Source organism: Bubalus bubalis, chromosome 2, assembly GCF_019923935.1.
Source record: "Bubalus bubalis isolate 160015118507 breed Murrah chromosome 2, NDDB_SH_1, whole genome shotgun sequence".
NCBI classification, from domain to species: Eukaryota; Metazoa; Chordata; class Mammalia; order Artiodactyla; family Bovidae; genus Bubalus; species Bubalus bubalis.
The window spans coordinates 21,843,991-21,863,620 of NC_059158.1; the positions used below are offsets into that span (position 1 = coordinate 21,843,991).

Consider the following 19,630-nt stretch of genomic DNA (forward strand, 5'->3'; position numbering starts at 1 on the left):
ACAGCTTCACTTTAATTAGTTTTATATATTGGCCTCCCAAATAAGATTTCTCTGAAGATTTTCTGCTAACAGTTTGAAGATTTAGATTAAATGATAAATTTTAAAATGTAACTTTTGAGCACCTGAAGGTAGAGGAAAGCCACTTTAAATTTTTCTTTAGATAGAATTTATAGGTAATCTCGGAGAAGGCAATGGCAACCCACTCCAGTACTCTTGCCTAGAAAATGGATGGAGGAAATGAAAATGCTTCTCCTGCCATGAACGGAGGAGCCTGGTAGGCTGCAGTCCATGGGGTCACTAAGAGTCAAACACGACTGAGTGACTTCACTTTCACTTTTCACTTTCATGCATTGGAGGAGGAAATGGCAACCCACTCCAGCATTCTTGCCTGGAGAATCCCAGGGACGGCGAGGCCTGGTGGGCTGCCGTCTATGGGGTCGCACAGAGTTGGACACAACTGAAGCGACTTAGCAGCAGCATAGGTAATCTATTGAAAGTCAATAATAATAGCTTCTAAAGAAAAGCTATGACAAACCTAGACAGCATATAAAAAGCAGAGACATTACTTTGCTGACAAAGGTCCGTCTAGTCAAAGCTATGGTTTTTCCAGTAGTCATGTATGGATGTGAGAGTTGGACCATAAGGAAAGCTGAGTGCCGAAGAACTGATGATGCTTTTGAACTGTGGTGTTGGAGCAGACTCTTGTAAGAGTCCCTTGGACTGCAAGGAGATCAAACCAGTCAATCCTAAAGGAAATCACCCCTGAATATTCATTGGAAGGACTGATACTGAAGCTCCAATATTTTGGCCACCTGATGCAAAGAGCTGACTCATTAGAAAAGACCCTGATGCTGGGAAAGATTGAAGGCAGGAGGAGAAGGGGATGACAGAGGATGAGATGATTGGATGTCTTCACCAACTCAATGGACATGAGTTTGAGCAAGCTCCAGGAGATGGTGAAAGACAGAGAGGCCTTGTGTGCTGCAGCCCATGGGGTCGCAGAGTCAGGCACAAGTGAGCGACTGAACAACAAAAACAACAAACCAAATTCTTAGAGACCAGTTAATCAGGTGAGATGAAAAACATAAAAACACATGAAGAGAATCAACATTTAAGTGAAAAATTGAAAAAATGCAGGTCCAAAAGTAGAGATCATTTGGAGAAGAGAACTGTTGAAGTGTGAAGCATTCAGTAATAGAAGCAGCTGTGGGAAAGCAGTGGGTTAAGGTCTGAATGGGCAAGTGGGGAGGGGTGAAAAGAAAAAGTTAAGAAAGGAAAAGACGGGGATAAACTGAGAGAAGGAAAGCAGCAGAGAGAAGTTACGGGAAAAGGGGAAAGGTCAGAGACTTTACAAAAATTTCAAACAGGAAATGGAAGCAATGAAAACATAAGTGAAAAAGCAATCTGTAAAGAAACATGAAGGGGAGATTGAGGATTTGCAGAGGCTGGTGTACTTGCTTTGATCATGGATCTCCCAGTGACTTTAGAGTAATAATCAATCCTTTATTTCCATGCCATGTAGGCCAAATCCCTCATATGAAAGAACTGAACCTGCATTCACTAATGTCTTTACAAATCACTCAGGATCCTGGCCCTGTGTGGGTCTCTGAGATATGAGACACGGGACACTTCTCTTTTCTTTACCACACTCTAAGCCCCAACTTGTTGAACTCTGCTCAGCCTGGACTGTACTTTCTTAGCAAAACCAACAAAGCAGAAGGATTCTCTTGAAGACCAATAATATATTCTTGGCCTCTCTGGGATGCACTGTTGTTCAGTCACTAAGTCGTATCCAACTCTTTGGGACCCCATGGACTGTAGCCTGCCAGGCTGCTCTCGTCTGTGGGGTTTTTCCAGGCAGTAATTCTGGAGTGGATTGCCATTTCTCCAGAGGATCTTCACAGTTCAGGGGTCAAACCTGCATCTCCTGCATTGGCAGGCTGATTCTTTAGCTCTGAGCCACCAGGGGAGCCCCTCTCCCTCACCTAACCAACCACAAATCATTATCTTGACTCTATTTTCAGACAATATCCAGGATCTTGCCACTTAACACTCCTACTGCCTCCAGGCTTGCCTATTCCATTAAGGAGGAAAAAGCATGTTGAGAGACAGTAATACCCATTATGAATTAAATAATATCTGGAAAAGGAAAAGCCCTTCACAAACTATAACGATAGTAGCTACCATTTGTTGAACGCCAGTGTCCCAGACACTGTACCAGGCACCTTATTATATATCTCATGTAAACTTTCCATCTCTTCTATAAGCACTATTATATCTCAAACAATGTCTACATATAATTTTTTAAATGAAAAGTTTTATTATATTACAGTTAAGCAGCCTACTAAAATGTTTATAGAAAAAGATCACACAACTATTTTAAACATTTAAAATAGCAAAAATTGGAAGTAAATGACAACAAAATGTCAACAGTAACTGCATATAGGTGATGAAAATAGATTCCTTTTCTTTCTATTTCTTTTATATTCCAAATGGAAAAGTTAGAATTCATCTATACATGTAAACTTTTAAAAAATTAAAGTGCTACAGAATATCTGAGCCTTCCTGGAGATGATTCTTTAATAGTTTTGTGTTTGGGTTTTTTGTTTTGTTTTGTTTTTTTCCAGTTATTTAATATTGACTTAGATTTATAAATTTCTTGAATGAATTTTGGAACTAATGGTTTTTCATTAAGATTTTTTAAAATTTCGGTAGCATACTTATTTCCTCACCTACTATTATTTGATGAGGAGATACTGATATTATCTGATGAGGAAACATTGATAATTTTTCTCTCAGTTGGATTTACCATGGGTTTGTTGTTTTTATGGGCTTGTTTACAATGATTTCATTCTTAGATTTATTTATTAACATGACTTTTTTCTATTTTCTAATTATTTACTTCTCCATTTATCTTGATTTCTTCTCTAACCTTTTCCTTGGGGGTTTCTTCCTCATTCTTTTTCTGATTTCTTGAGTTGAATTCTTAGTTCATTTTGTTTCTGTTTAAACAGTGAAAGCAAGTGAGTGTATATATCTACCAAGTACTGATTTTTTTTTAGTTGTCAACTATTGTTTTTTCTGGGTTTTTATTTTGCTTTGTTTTGTTTGTTAGTCTTTCTGGGAGATAAACTAGAGGGGGAAGAGGGAAGGCTCTCCTTGTCATACACAAACTGTCTGCTTATGTCTTGGTAAAGAGGTCAGAGAGGCTTTATCCCAATAGAGGAAGGACATACCTAAGCCAACAGCAGAGACAGGATTTTAACAGGATATTGGTGGCAATGGATGGAAGCCTCATTTTGGTGTTCAACCACTCAACCACAGCCAGTGCTCCAAAGGACTGGTGAGCTGATTCTCTGAAGCTGACGAGTGACTGAAGCCAGGGGTATCTGAAGAATATTCAGACCTACTCAGGAAGTTCATGGCCTGAGGTGAGGTTTGTGTTTGAAAACCTGGTAAAAGAATTTGATAGAACAAACATTAAATAAGGAAGGAGAGACATGCTAATAGTCCGTCATGCACTGAAGGGGAAACAAAAATACTTAAGCATTTTCTAGGTTTTCTACTTGCTCAATTGGCTATGTGAGACATATTATGCAGAGCAGGGGTTATCCTTTGTCTAAATTTTATAAAGCTTACCTGATAGTTCATTTCTACACCCTTTCTAAATGTTCCACCTAGGTTTACTTGATTACTTATATTTACCCTTCAGAAGCACAGGGAAGTTGGATCTGATTTTCATCTTAAAGGAGTTACGTTCTTTTACAGAATAACTTATCAGACAAAGAGTCAGAGAAAAGAGATTGCAAACAGGAAAATTATTTGTAAGTTGTGAAAAATAAACAATGTTTTAAAAAATTATCTTTTTCTGTTTAGTATTAGGCTTTTATAAAAAAAAATTAAATATAGTGTATAAAAAAAAGTGCTGGTTCTCTGTAAGTTTATCCCAAGTGATAATCATTGAGAACACATTTAAGATGATTATTTTACAAAAATGATCAAATCATATACTGTTTATTTGTTTACTCATATGCCTTTAGCATCTTGTAGTTTTTACTTTTAAAAATGATTGGGCATGTAGAAATTAAAATTCCCAAATGTTAGATGTTTGGGTTTTCCAATATAAAAAATGTTTGTGTACATGTTCAAACATTTGTAAAACTATTTTATATGGATAATTCAAAGCTAAGTTGCTGGATCAAGAGGTATGGACATACTAATTTTAACAGCTCTTGCCTTCCAAAAATATACAACTAACAGTGCCTCTATTTCCACATACTTTTCAATATTGAATATTATCAATCTTTGTCTTTCATAATCTTCAGGATTTTAGAAATCTCATTGTTCTAATTAAATTCTTTTATCAATTTTGAATACGTTTTAATAGTCATTGTTGTCTATCAAAAACTTCTAAAAATGCTGACTTATGTCCTTTGCCAATTTTTCTATTGGCTTGTTCATGTTCTTTTCTTTTTCAGGGATCTTTGCTTATTAGGAAAATCAGCCCTGTGTCTTTGAGATGTGTGGCATATTATATATATATATATATATATATGTGTGTGTGTGTGTGTGTGTGTACACACACACACTGAGCTTATATTTTAGGGGGTTTTTTTTTCCCCCATTCAAAAATTCTAAATTTTTACATCACCAGTTCTATTTATCTTTCTCTTCATGACTTTTCAGTTATGTCTTTAGGGTCTTTATGCCACACTTCCCCACTCCAAGGTAGCAGTAGTTTCACATTTACAAGTTCATCTTTAAGACAGGCAGAGAAATCTTTTTAATGCCAAAGTCTGATCATGCTACTCCTCTGCTCAGAAATTCTGAATGGCTTCTCCTTTTGGAGCACAAAGTAATATCCTTACACTCACCGACAATCACATTTCTCTCTCTTTACTCCCAACACCCTTTTGCTCCTTCAGCTCCAGACACAGAAATCTTTATGTTCTTAGATTATTTCAAACACAGTTCACTCTCGGCCTTTGCATTTTCTAACCATCTCCCAGAAACACCTTTGCCTCTGATGGCTCATTTACTCATCTTCCTGAGTCTTTGCTCAGAAGTCAGTGTACTGGTGAGGTGCTTGGTGACCACCCTATTAGAATTGCATTACTACTTCATTCTCATCCAAAACTCCATATTTTCTTTATTTTCTCCTGAGTACTAACATCTACTACCTAACAATATATTTTTCTTGTTTGTTTATTGCCTGCCTCACTCCCCATCCTTTCTGCCGCCCACCCCCTGAATTATAAATTCCATGAAGTCAAAGGCATTGTTCTGCTTTAAACTAAAGTTCCAGCTTGCAGAACATTGCCTGGCATGGTAGGTAAATAAGCAATATTTGTGAAAGAAAGAGAAGAAGGAAAAAAAAACCACCTAAGTTTTCTTACCCATCATATTGGTAAAGATCAAAATATTTTGTAACATTATGTTGACAAGTATAGGTTAACATCACAAGTGGGTTCCAAGATTAGTAATTTGGCAATAACAAAAATACAAATGCTCCAACTCTGTGCTCTAGTAAATCTTTAGCTCTAGAAATATATACTATGGATATACCCTTATACACAAGAAGTTATGTGCAGAGTAATTTATTGAAAAAGAAAACAACCTACATAACCACCAACAGGGTCATTATTAATAAATTATGGCATAGTTGAACCCTATGTGACTATTTTTCTTTAAAAGAAAAAAGAGCAAAATGAAAGAAGTCTCTTATGTACAAATTCCAGAATCAATTAGTAGAAGGAAAAAAAGTTGCAGAACTGCTACTCTGTGTGTGTGTGTGTGTGTGTGTGTGTAATTTACAATGTATTAGTTTTAGGTGTATAGCAGTGATTCAGTTATTTACATATATATATATACATACACACATATTATTTTTCAGATTCGTTTCCACTATAGGTCATAATTCTTTATAAATATTGTGAATGCATTACATATTCATATTGTTTAATAATTGAGTCAAAAAATTTGAGAGGGAATTTTTTTTTTTTAAAGCAAAGAAAACTTCAGCCAGCGCTGAAGTCCCATAAATCAAATGTTCACAAGTGGGGTCCTCCGCGAGCTAGAACTGACTAGCTCTACCGAGGCGAGGCTTCCTAGAGCGGCCCGGAAGTGCCTGGCTGAAAGCAGCGGAGCGTCGATTGGTCAGTCAGTGTTTGTTCGGGCCGCCCCAAAGGTCGCTAGCTGTTCTCCAGGCGTGAGGTGAGTCTCTCCCGGCTCCTAAGTGGAGGAGGGGACAGGGCACAGTTGTAAGCAGCAACCCCCTCCCCACACCTCCCCCTTCCAGGCTGCCTCTTCAAACAGCTACGAGGGAGGACTAGGGCTTACATGCCCGGAGGACGGAGCTAAAGGGGAACACTGATTGTGAGCTGCTCTGCGAGGGTACTCTTATAACCCTCTTCCTAAATTGGAGCATGTACCCCCACAACCACTGAATCCTACTGACCGGTCCACCTCAGGTTGTGGAATGAAAAAGCCTCTTAACAAAGTTATTAATACTCAGCGTTTACTCAATGCTTGCTGCCAGGCCAAGGGCTTTGCCTACTTATTTACACATCCATCCTATGAGAAACCTGAGAATTTTTACAGATGAGGATCTAGTAATTTGCTTTAAATTACACAACAGCCCAGATTCAAATTCATATTCCTGCTTCAGTGTTCTTATTTACAGCCTCGTATCAGACTGTTTGGGCTTCTCTGGTGGCTCAGACGGTAAAGAATTTGCCTGCAATGCAGGAGACCCAGGTTCAATCCCTTGGTAGGGAAGATCCCCTGGAGAAGGGAATGGCAACCCACTCCAGTATTCTTGCCTGGAGAATCTCATGGACAGAAGAGCCTGGTGGGCTACAGTCCATGGGGTTGAAGAGAGTCTGACATGACTGAGCAACAGATTGTTTACTCAGTTCTGGTAGCTTCCTTTTATTAGTGTTTGTGTTCACAGCAGTTATTGTCATTTCTCTATGGCAATAGGTTTTTCTCTGAGACAAGATTCTGAGAGATTCCCCTTGACTCAGTCCCAGATAGAGGATTCATCTCCTGAAAAACAGCCCAGAATGACCACATTTCTGGAACTTGAAGAACAAAAAGGACTTCTAATAGTTAAAGCAGAAGACCATTACAGGGGACAGGACTCCATCTCACAAAAGTCCAGTCCTCACAGAAGGGAACTCTTCAGGCAGCACTTCAGGAAGCTCTGCTATCAGGACGCACCTGGACCCCGTGAAGCTCTTACCCAGCTCTGGGACCTTTGCCGCCAGTGGCTGAGGCCAGAATGCCACACAAAAGAGCAGATTTTAGACCTGCTGGTGCTTGAACAATTCCTGAGCATTCTCCCCAGGGACCTGCAAGCATGGGTGCAGGCACACCATCCAGAGACTGGAGAGGAGGCGGTGACTGTGCTGGAGGATCTGGAGAGAGAGCTTGATGAACCTCGAAAGCAGGTAGGAAGGCGGTAATCATTTGGCTGTGAGTTTTCAGGGTATATGCACCCAGCCAAGGCAAAAGGCATATGCAAGAATACCTGAAAATATTTTAATATGTTACCCTAGAGAAGAATAAGGCTTAGGGACTGGCACTACCCGTGTCAAATAACTGAAGTGTGACTGAGTTAAAAGAGACACTAGGCCAATTCTATGTCAGCTTGGAAGGCTAGGATCAGTGAGAAGCTATAGGAAGGCAAATAGGTGTCAGAGGAAAACAAAGAATTTTCTAACATTCATGGTTACCTATACACAAAATGCTTCCCTGGTGGCTCAGATGGTAAAGAATCCGCCTGCAATGCGGGAGACCTGGGTTCAGTCCCTGAATTGGGAAGATTCCCTGGAGGATGGCATGGCAACCCACTCCAATATTCTTGCCTGGAGAATCCCCATGGACAGAGATGCCTGGTGGGCTACAGTCCACAGGGTAGCAAAAAATGGGACACGACTGAGCAACTAAGCACAGCACATACATAAAATAGGCTACCTTGTAATAAAAAACTCCCCTTCAAGGAGGGGTTCAAGTAGATAACAAGGATATTGCAGAACAGCACTGTCTGTGACCCATTCACATTTAATACCTATAATTAAATATACATTTAATATATGGTAATTAAATATAATGTGAACCATATATATAAATTTTTAGTAGCCACATTTGCAAAATATATTTATCCAAAATATGTAATCATGCAATCAATATTAAACCAGGTATTTTACATTCTTTTTCTTCAGTTTTCAAAATTTGTATGTATTTTACATATCTCAATTTGTATTAGCTATATTTCAGGTGCTCAGTAACCACATTTGACTCGTGGCTATCATATTGGACCACACAGTTATAGAAGCTGCTGCTGCTGCTAAGTCACTTCAGTCGTGTCCAATCCTGTGGAACCCCATAGACAGCAGCCCACCAGGTTCCTCTCTCCCTGGGATTCTCCAGGCAAGAACACTGGAGTGGGTTGCCATTTCCTTCTCCAATGCATGAGAGTGAAAAGTGAAAGTGAAGTCACTCAGTCATGTCCGACTCTTTGCAACCCCATGGACTGTAGCCTACCAGGCTCCTCCATCCATGGGATTTTCCAGGCAAGAGTACTGGAGTGGGTTGCCATTTCCTTCTCCTAGTTATAGGAGAAATGCCCCCATTTGGTGGAAGTTGAGTTCAATGATATTTAAGGTATCTCAAGTCCCAAGACTATGATTTTGGGCCTCTGCAGATCACTGTTAGAGACACTGAATTTTACTCTCCAGTGTCCTGAAGTGTAGATTAGCTTCTGTCCCTTCATTTTTAGTCATTATTGCCATTTGCAGTTAAATGATAATTTGTCCTCTTTTCTGTGGCCCTGGTTCCTGGCGCATGCTTCTTCTGATCTAGCTCTGAAGTTCTTTCTGTTCTTTCACAAAATCTACCTTACACATCAAACATACTTCATTTTTCCCAGGTTCCAGGCAATTCAGAAAGACAGGACGCACTTTTGGACAAGTTGGCCCCCTTGAGAAGGCCACATGAGTCATTAACTATCCAGCTTCATCCCAAGAAGACCTGGCAAGAGCAGAAATCTGGGGAGGCCCAAAGGAATGGTAAGGTATAGGCGTTTGTGTATATGAAGGAAGAGCTGGTTCCTTAGATTAGAGATGAGATTCCTCATTTTCTTCTTCTTTTTAAGTTTTTCTGCTTGTCCTTCACTTCATTGTGGAAGATTTTATCTCCCTTCCTCCCTTGACCTTATCATTAGACTTAGGTGCTATTTTTTAATGAGTCTTATGGGCAGGAGTTTCAGGAGGTAGAAGCTGAAAGATATAGACCATTTTAATAAGCTTTAGTAAGCTTAACTGTGTGGAATCTTCACTTATGTTCTGTAAGAAGCCATATAATAAGTTTCTCTCACCTTTGGGAAACACAGGACATGCACTTATAAAATAGTGCACAATAATAATTAACATGTCAACATGCTAAATTATATTGTGTATAACACAGAGGTTATTATTATAATGATTAATGGTTTGTCTGTGCAAAACTTTAAATTCTAGATGGTCTTTCCTTATGTTTTTATACAAATACTTCTGGACAGTTTCACTCTGCTTCTCATTAGTATAAGTCCAGAAAAATACACACTTTCTATACCTAAAATTGTAGAGGTTTACGTATGTGCTGCTACCAAAATAACATTTCACGGGAATACTATGCAGTTAAAATATGAATTGTATTTTCTAATTCTAATCAACTGAAAGATGCCTCATGAAATCTAGCTATCCTGTGAGGCCTGTGGATTCTTAGGGAAGTCCATTTTGTCTGCATTGAACAGTGTGAATATGACTTTTTTCTAAAGTACCACCCTGGCAACTTTTTTAATCTATATACCCCCCAACCAGGCTCCCCACCAAAAAACAGACAAGGAAAAAACAAAACAACTACCACACACACACACACAAAACCTTGTAGAAATCACAGGAAATACATTTGAAGAAATGCCTCTCAATTTTATTAAAATAATATAATATCTGGTCCAAATCCTCATTTTACAGTTGAACAGATATACCCACAGTGGCTGTGACTTTTCCAGGTTTCCATAGGAGTTAGAGGGAGAGCTGGGGCTCCTGCCTACTAGTCCAGAACAATATTTTAAAACCGTCATGGTAATAACCCAATAAAGCCAGTGTCTTTTAAAATAAATTTATTATTAAATAGACTTTTTTATGCAGGATCTTGTTTTAAAATTTTCATTCTATCCATATCAGCAAGATTATGAATATTATCTATTGGCTAGGATAATGAAACTCACCTCTGTAAACATAACTTGGAATTATAATTGAGGTCATTTAATACAGAATTATCTTCATATATTAGAGAACTTGGAGAACTGAGTGTCTTGAAGTTCTTTCTAACACATTGTCAGGTATTTCAAAGGAAACTTTTTGGATATGCTATTAACCCACAACACTGACTCTCTGGTAGCAGTAAGTGATAGTCTCCCTAACTTTGTTCCTGTTTCACTTCACTCAGCATTTAACCTTGTCCTTTCCCTCTAGACTGTCAAGCAAGTTGTACATATGGTAATCAGATGATTTTTATGGACATATCCTCATCCCAGTGACCAGCAGGACTGGGCTTATCTGGAATGATAAGGCAATTCATGGATGTGCCAAAATAAAATTGGAAGAATGGCCCTGGCAGAAGATGCAGAAACGAAATAGTCCTAATCTTGTCTCTGAAACAGGATCTCCTAATATCATATTAGCCTGGGATTAGCTGGCAATTGGAAAAGATACATCAACAGAGCCCTGAAACTCCAGTTGGCCAAGTAAACTGCAGGTCCCTGAGATGAGAAAAGTTCACATTTGACAGTTTCCATACAATTTTATTTACATTGTTCAATTGCAGATATAATGGAGAGGGTTATAATTTGAATTGCTAACCCTATATATTTTTTTATAATTCTTTTGAAGTCTTGGTGAGGGATTTTCTCCAGACTTTTCTTGAAGTCATGGGAGAGAGATTCATCCTAAAGACTGGTAGATTCCTCTGAAGGTAGTAACTGACCACAGGTGCCAACTCTTTGTGTTCTTAAAAAAAAAAAAAAACTCATCTTCATCAGTAAGCCACCAAAAACCAACTGTCAGTGCCTCCAGAATGTAAAAGCAGCAGCTAAGCCAAGGTGTTGATGTTTGAAAACACTTTCTTAATGGTATGGTGGTATCTCTAATTTCCATGATTTGCTTAATGATCATTAAACTACTAATACTAACTTAGCAATAGTTCTGCCACACATTATAATTTTCCACATGCTTTATCATACATTTCCTCATCTGATCAACAAGAGGTAAGGAGGAGGGTACAGAGGTGATATGGAACCAAATGGTTATGATCTGCCAACATTTAAACAGTTATCAGTAGAGCCAGGGCTGAAATCTTGACGTTCTGGCTCTAATCCAGTCCTTTTATTCTAACCAGAGATAAAATGGTATTTAGATTCCAAAACAATATCATTTTAGAGCAAATAACCAAACTTTTAAAAAAAAATCTATTGCCTGATTAAAAATATGTATTGTAAAGAGGAAGGTAAAATTTGAGGAAGATTTGGTAGCTTGGATATTGTGATGACAGTGAAAAGTGGAGTTCACTCAGTCCAGAGCCAGTGTTTTCCATACCCAGCCCAGGCACTGAAATGTTCTGGTAGCTCTTGCTGTTTCTCCCGTCATGCTGTGTGGACCACTGAAAACCATGTGATTAAATGATTGTTGCACAGTTGGGATTCCTAGACCTGTTGAGATGGAGGTTTCAGCATAACCAAACAGGTGACGTCCAACATTAGACCACATAGGATTACCCTCTCCAAATCATTAAAACACCTACTTCCTTATAAAATTTATTGAGTACTTGCTGTGTGTCAAGTTCCATGCTAAGCTTGGGATTGAGGATATGGGATCAGGAAGAGGGAAAAGAGCACATCCAATTTAGGAGGTTAGGGAAGACTTCCTGGAGGAGAAAGCATTTGAGATGGACCTTGAATAATAGGTAGGTCAGTAGCTCTCAAAGTGTGGTCTCTAGACCATCAGTATCTATCATACCAAGAACTGCAAATTCCTGGGCTGCACTCCAGCCTTATCAGATCAGATGCTCTGGTGGTAGGGAGTCCAGCAATCTGTTTTGTTAAGCCATCCAGATGATTCTGATGCACAATAAAGTTTGAGAACCACCAAGCTAGGATTTAGACGAGATGATAGCGAGGACATCAGTTTCAGAAGAAAGGATTCAACCCAGAACATATGCCAGACCATCTACTGTCACTTCCTGCTTATCTTCCTCCCTCTATTTATCCTGACCTGCATGCTTTCTCTCCACTTTTGGCTATTATTTATACACACTTAGCTCCCTCAATGGTTCCTACTCAGTATATTCCTCTCAAATCCCTCATCCCATTACCCTCTCCAATCACTTTTACTTGGTTTTACTCCCACTTACTACCTATGTTTCAGACCCCTTAAATTTCTCCCAAAGTACCTCCCTCGCCTTCTTTGTTTTCTAATCTCTCTTTATCCTTCTTAATTATCTTTGGTATATCTGGAGTTCCCATTTACCACTCTGCGTTTGCACATGATTGCCTTGTCCACATTTTTGCTTTTTCTTCTCCTCCTAGTTTATTCCCAAATAATAATTCTGATGTCATTCTTAGTGGCCTCTTTGTAAATTTCTTCCCTTTATTGCCAATATATGTTTTGATGGTGCCAGTTATCTAATTTGTGCATTGTATGTGATTTTTCATTTTTATAACATATTTTTAACATTTACATGTTCTTTATTCCATGAGTTTCTTGCTTCTCAAACCTAGAATAGGACCTATTTGTATACTGTACATTTGTTACAGGTGATGAAACCAAGACTAAAACTGAAGAGTTGTCCCAGAAGGAAGATAAATCCAAAGACATGGAATTCTTTGGGAAGATAAATGACAGACTTAACAAAGATATTCTTCAATATCCTGAATCCAAAGATGCTTTTGAAAGTGAGGGCATTTTCGAGTGGAAACAGAGGAAAAGAAGATGCTATAAATGTGATGACTGTGGAAAAAGTTTCAGTCATAGCTCAGACCTTAGTAAACACAGGAGAACGCACACTGGAGAAAAGCCCTATAAATGTGATGAATGTGGAAAATCTTTCATTCAACGATCACATCTCATTGGACATCATAGAGTACACACTGGGGTGAAACCCTATAAATGTAAAGAATGTGGGAAAGATTTCAGTGGGCGCACAGGTCTCATTCAGCATCAGAGAATCCACACAGGTGAAAAACCCTATGAATGTGATGAGTGTGGGAGGCCCTTCCGTGTAAGTTCAGCCCTTATTAGACATCAAAGAATTCATACAGCAAATAAGCTCTACTAATATGGTGTAAGTAACAAAAGTTCTTTAGCCATTCAGGCCAAATTAGTTATCAGAGAAATCTACCTTGGAGACCTTGAGTATCCTAAATGTAGGCAAAGCTTCAATCATCATTAAAAATTTCTCTGGCACCAAAGAATCTACCTGAGTAAAATTTCCTTTTATTTCTAAATTTGTCTTAGAGTTGTACACCCTCGAAGTCTTAATGTGAAAAGTAGTTTGGAGCATTGAGACCATGCTACCCTTTTTTAGTCTGATGCTGATTCCAGATTGTTACCACAGTGTCTACATCTGATCTTGACCAGAGGGCAAGGATAAGAGTCAGGGAGGTACAGAAAGATTTAAGGGCAGAGACAGCCTGGAGTGATAGTGGCAATAAAAGAAAGTCCAGTGGGACCTGGGATAACTGCTGCCATAAGGCAAAGGAGGCATGATGTTAAAGGAGATCTAAGTTGTTAGTACCATGAAGGATTAGTCAGTGCCCTAGTAAGTCTGTAGAAACCCACAAAAAATTGATGAGGAAACAACCAGTTGGAAAGAAGAGCTCTACAACCAGTTGGAAAGAAGAGCTCTGAGTCCAATCACAGCCACAGTTTCTGGAAATGAAGATGTTATATGTTAGACACTGTAATCCAGAATCACTGGGTTCTAGCAGAAAGCCATCGTGGAATGATGGCACCTGTTCTAAAAGAACCCTAAACATGGAAGGCAGTTTCTCAAATTGTTGTGAAACATGTATCACCTCTCCCATCATTTTTGGAGGGAGGCAAGAACTTGTAGTTTTCATGAACTAGTAGAAAAGACAGTGACAGTTAAGAGGCACCTAAAGGGAGTATGGGGACAGTTCTTTCAGACACAGGTGGACAGTTCTTTCAGACACAGGTTGGGGTGGTGGTTAAACTGGTGATTCTGAATGGGGAAGCAATAGCTATGAAGGTAAGAAATGGTTGACGGTTGGGGAGGAGGAGATGTCAGAGGTATGCACAGGCATTGGTAAAGAGAGAGGAAACAAGATAGAACAGAAAGGGATGGAATGAAAAGAGAATGATAAAAAAGGAATAAGGGTATAGGGAAAGGAACAAAGATAAGAGATGGTGATGGGGAAGAGAAAAGGGTGACAATTCTAATATTGACATCAATTATATTTGAAACAGTGGGGCACATGTCACAAGTCATGCAAAGGTGAACAGATAGCTTATCCCAAGGTCATTGAGTCATACATGCACATGTTATTTATGTTATCTTTATTGAGTCTACAGTCTCATCCTGAGCATGAAATTACAGTCTAACCAAAAAGTCCATCAACAGTGAAAACCTACTAGAAACTTTGAAATGCTTCAAAACAACCTGTTCTACCCTTAGTAATATCGCAAGAGAGATTAAGGTTCTAAAAGAATAGATCTCTCAGTCGTTCTTACTCAAATCCTCTAGAGCACAGTTTCTCAACCTTGGTTTTACTGACATTTTCACCCAGACGATTCCTTGTGAATTTGTCTCTGCACTATAGGATGTTTAGCAGTTTGCCTGGCCTCTACCCCTAGAGGCCACCAGCAGCCCCAACTTGTGACAAACAAAAATTTCTTAAGAGATGCAAATATTCCCTGAAAGGCAAAACCTTTCCTCTACCCCACCAGCCTAGTTGAAGAATCACTGCTGTGTAGGAAAATAATCTGATTTCCATAACTGTTCCACATCATATAAGATTCAATTTAGAAATATATATGACCAGCACTGCTAGACCATTTTTCTACCCCACAAAATGATTCCCAGAATACCTAAAATCTATGCAGCACACATGCTAAAGTAGTCTACTTTAGGAAGCCATACCTCACTTAGTTTTGAGCACCAGAGGAATCTGTCCTCAAATATGACCTGTATAAAGAGCTTACAATTGCATTTTTCTAGACCTTCTTCCCTCTACCATATTTCTGATACTACCCTCTCCTTTGCCCCTTTTGACCCAACGATGAACAGACATTTTATCCTTTAACTATCTGTGCTGTCCAATACATTAGCCACTACGTACATGTGGCTATTTAGCACTTGAAAGATGGCTATGCAACTGAGGAACTAAATTTTTTTTCACTTTATTTTAAACTTAAAAACTGATACTCGATTCAGTTATTGGAAAACCTTTAAGTATGTTTAGAGTAATTTGTATATATAGGAATCTATTTTTTCCACTGAATTTTATGCAATCTCAATATAGATCAAGTAGTTCCAATGAAAATTTAATAACAATTGAGATGTATAGTAAGTGTATAAACACTGGCTTTCAAAGACTTAGAATGAAAAAAGGTATTAACTTTCATTTATAAGTTTAGATTTTAAAATAATATTTTGGACATACTGGTTTAAATAAAATATAATAAAATTAATTTCATCTGTCTTTTAACATTTTTAATGTGGCTACTAGAAAACTTAAAATTACATAGGTGGATCACATTACATTCCTATTTATTGGAAAACACTGATTAAGATCTCATTCTCAGGGCAGGTCCAATTCACTACTATATTCCAAACCACCTCAATTCTGTACAGCTAAGTTCTGCTGTGCCAAAGACTATACCTATTTCTTTTTATTCGTTAATCTAATAAGTATTTGCTTAGTGCATGCTGTGTTCCAACCCTCTCTTCTAGGTATTGGGGCTATAGCAAGATAAGATCCCTACTTATATAAGCCTACATTACAGTAAAGGGAGACAAGACATATCAAAGAGGATTAATGGTATGTGGAATATAAACAATGAATTGAAACACAGTGACTGACTACTACAAGTAATCAGAAAAGGCTTTTCTGGACAGCTGACATTTTAACTGAAATATAAATGTCCAGCCTTGGGAAGTTCTGCAGAAGACCATACCAGGCAAAGGGAATGACTAATACAGCCTGTATGGTAGGAATGAATCTGATGTGTTTACAGGAAATGAAAGAAAGTCACTGGGTCTAAAGCACTGGCTTAAAAGAAATGTGGTATAAAGTTAGGCTAAAGAGGTGAGCAGGGGATATGTATTCTAAGCATGGGGCACCACTGGAAGGAAAAGACATGATCTGATTTATCTTTTTAAAAAACCCTTCTGGCCCCTTAGGGAACCAAGAGTGAGAAAAGAGAAGAAGAAAACCAGTCAAGAGCCTACTGCAGTAACCCAGATGAGAGAAGGCAGTGGCACTGACCAAAGTGGACATGAAGAGAAATAAACAGATTCAAGGTATATTTTGGAGATAAAGCCAGAACAATTTGCTAAAAGAAGAGAATGGTATACACCCCCTAAATTCTCACACAAAAAGATGTTTAAATACTGGGTTAAACATTTGAAATTCCATTTTTGTACAGTCAAATAGCAATTTCAAATGATTTAACTTAGTAGAAACAAAATAAGAACAGAGAAGAATCTAGAGAGAAATGGAACAGGAAAAAGGACTCTGAAATTGTGTGGGGGCCTAATTAATTTGTGAAATGAAGATCTGTATACTTTTCTCCTTAAAACTCTCTGTGCAAGGCACCCTTTGTTAAGCTCTTTGTCTAGACAGAAATTGCCAACAAACCTGATTCAGAACACAGCTATAATAACATGTCTCAGTACAAACTTTCTTCTGGATTGCACATTTCCTAAACTGGTAAAATCGGGTTATCAGTGAAAGGCAGTAGAGCAGAGGTTAAGAGAAGACTGCCTGGGTATGAATCTTTGCTTTTCCTGTTTCTAATTATATGACCTTGGCATATCCATTTTCTGTGCCTCATATCCCCCATCTGTAAAACAGTGGTAACATGCTGTCTACTTCAAAAAGTAGGAATTACACAAGGGACCAAATGTCTTGGGTTTAGAACAGTGCCTGCACATAGTAAATACTGTTAGTATTAGGCTAGGCCAATAATACTTAAGTATTCTTAACTATTGTTAAGTCTTTTTGTTCATCAAAATGCATCATGTTCAGCATTTCTTCCCCTCAAAGCTGCTTAAACTTGTTGAGTGGTGTTTTATCTTCATGAATTCACTGCAGCAACTGTTGCTGTTGTGTATGTGTTTTCCCGTAATGCTAACAATTACCCTAATTCTGAACTGTTCCTTAAATACCTAAGCCAATTCCAGCCCGGACGGTCCCACCCGACGGAGAACACCATCCGCGTCGCCCTCACTTGGGCTCTCACCCGCCAGCCCTCGTCTCCTGGCGGTTTCCAGCCCCTGGCTCTGGGCCCAGCTCACAGTGCCGTTTACCCGGCCGCAGAGGCCGGCCCCGGGAGCTCTGGAACCATTAGCTACCGGAAGTGGCCGGAACGCGCGAGAGCGCTAGGAAAGGGGCCGGTCTTTCCCCGATCCAGAAGCACTGAGGGTGGCGCCTGGGAAGGAGCTCAGGACCCCGGGTGGAGGAAGCGGAGAACCGTCTGAGGGATCCGAGAACTCCGTCATTTAAGTGGGTTCTTGGGAGGGAAAGGAAGTAGGTCATCTTTCCAACATGAACTTGAAATAAGTAATGTTCTTCTATACCGTCCCTTCTCTCATTTTCGGTGTTTTACACACCTCATTTTTTGATTCCTAGAGAAGGCTTTCTGATTAAAGTGAAATCTGAGCCAAACCTTGAAGGATGGACAGAGTTAAGTGTAGAGTAGTAGGAAGTGTACTTCTACCAGAAGGGTCAGTATGAGCAAGAGTGTGATACTGAGTGAAATAGCAGAATCAAGCCACCTTCTATTAAGTCAGACATTAAAGAGATTTGCAGAAATGTCAAATGATTCCACCCCTTATACTTTTTTTGAAAATACAGATAAACTTCATAAAATATTAAAGTAACATAAAATATGTTACCTAACATATAATGGGTACCTTACTGTTACTTTAAAGAAAAACTTTAATTCCTCAGCTTTAATTTCCAACACAGCAAATCTTGTTTTATATGACCCATGTAAACAAACTCTTTGGAGTCCTCACTAGTTTTTAAGAATATAAAAGGAGTCATGAGACCAAAATATTTGAGAATATGCTATTCCACACACTATATGAAGTGATGCTTCTGAAACTAAAATGTAGAGCAACTATGGAAAATGCAGGAACACCTTGAGGCCCTAGGTGTGGAAAATGTTTGGAGTCTTATTAGAAACATGTCATCTGCTTATACAAACAGGGAAAGTATGAGTGACCAGAGTCTTAACATTTTTTTGTGTTCTGGTGGGTCTTTCATTGCTGTTGGACCTAGTGACTCAGGAAGTTTAAAATATGTTCTAAACCCTGGTGTGGCTAATTCTAGTAGTGATTTAAAAGGGTTAAAAGTTTATTTTTCATAGTAGGAAGTCAATAGATAATATATCTGTACCTGAAAAATTCAAGAAATGGTAGTGTTATATTATTTTTAAATGTGGAGGTTAATAAAAAAGCAAACGGAAAGAGTTAAAGTGGTTGCCTCTGGGGACTAGATATTGATAACAAAAGGAAAGAGTGAGGCCTGGTGTTTATCACACCATAAGCCTCAGAGTACTATTAATTTTATTTACTTTTTTAAAATGCCTTTTTATTAGTAAAATCCACAAATCAGATGTGCAACTCAATGAATTTTTATAATATGTGCAACCATGTAACTACAACGCCAACCCATAATAAACATTTTTTTATCTTCTGTCACCACAGATATTAATCTTGATATTAATTTTACTTAAATGCTCACACAAGGCTACTTTTATTCAACGTGATAGGTAGGAAGTTAGACACGAGTAACTGGAGGGGAGGCCTGGCTGAAAGGGATGCAATCTGATCTCTAAACTCCATCCCAGACACACCCAGGAGAGTTCACAGATATGCTACAAAATAACCACAGAGACATTTCATCTCCTATACATGGGTCCTAGGCACAGAGTGGATACAAAATGACCAGAGACTTCCCCAAGTAACCTTAGGCCATTCAGTTCAGTTCAGTCTCTCAGTCAGGTCCGACTCTTTGCGACCCGATGAATCGCAGCACGCCAGACCTCCCTGTCCATCACCAACTCCCAGAGTTCACTCAAACTCACATCCATCAAGTCGGTGATGCCATCCAGCCATCTCATCCTCTGTCGTCCCCTTTTCCTCCTGCCCCCAATCCCTCCCAGCATCAGAGTCTTTTCCAATGAGTCAGCTCTTCGCATGAGATGGCCAAAGTACTGGAGTTTCAGCTTTAGCATCATTCCTTCCAAAGAAATCCCAGGGCTGATCTCCTTTAGAAAGGACTGGTTGGATCTCCTTGCAGTTCAAGGGACTCTCAAGAGTCTTCTCCAACACCACAGTT

General features: G+C 38.9%; 1 protein-coding gene across 4 annotated transcripts; it reads left to right on the forward strand.

Moving 5' to 3' along the window:
• Positions 1-919: 919 nt before the first annotated feature.
• Positions 920-18,990, forward strand: ZSCAN16 (zinc finger and SCAN domain containing 16). Of its 4 annotated transcripts, XM_044928144.2 has the most exons (7): positions 920-3,431; positions 6,007-6,213; positions 6,982-7,451; positions 8,933-9,071; positions 12,857-13,276; positions 16,465-16,584; positions 17,457-18,990. In XM_044928144.2, the coding sequence occupies exons 3-6, from the start codon at positions 7,065-7,067 to the stop codon at positions 16,476-16,478; spliced, it is 960 nt and encodes a 319-aa protein (XP_044784079.1). In that variant the 5' UTR covers positions 920-3,431; positions 6,007-6,213; positions 6,982-7,064; the 3' UTR covers positions 16,479-16,584; positions 17,457-18,990. The 4 variants fall into 4 exon arrangements, with proteins under 4 accessions (XP_044784079.1, XP_044784085.1, XP_044784074.1 ...); XM_044928150.2 differs by lacking the exon at positions 12,857-13,276; XM_044928139.2 differs by lacking the exons at positions 16,465-16,584; positions 17,457-18,990 and having other exon boundaries at positions 12,857-13,513.
• The last annotated feature ends 640 nt before the right edge of the window (positions 18,991-19,630 follow it).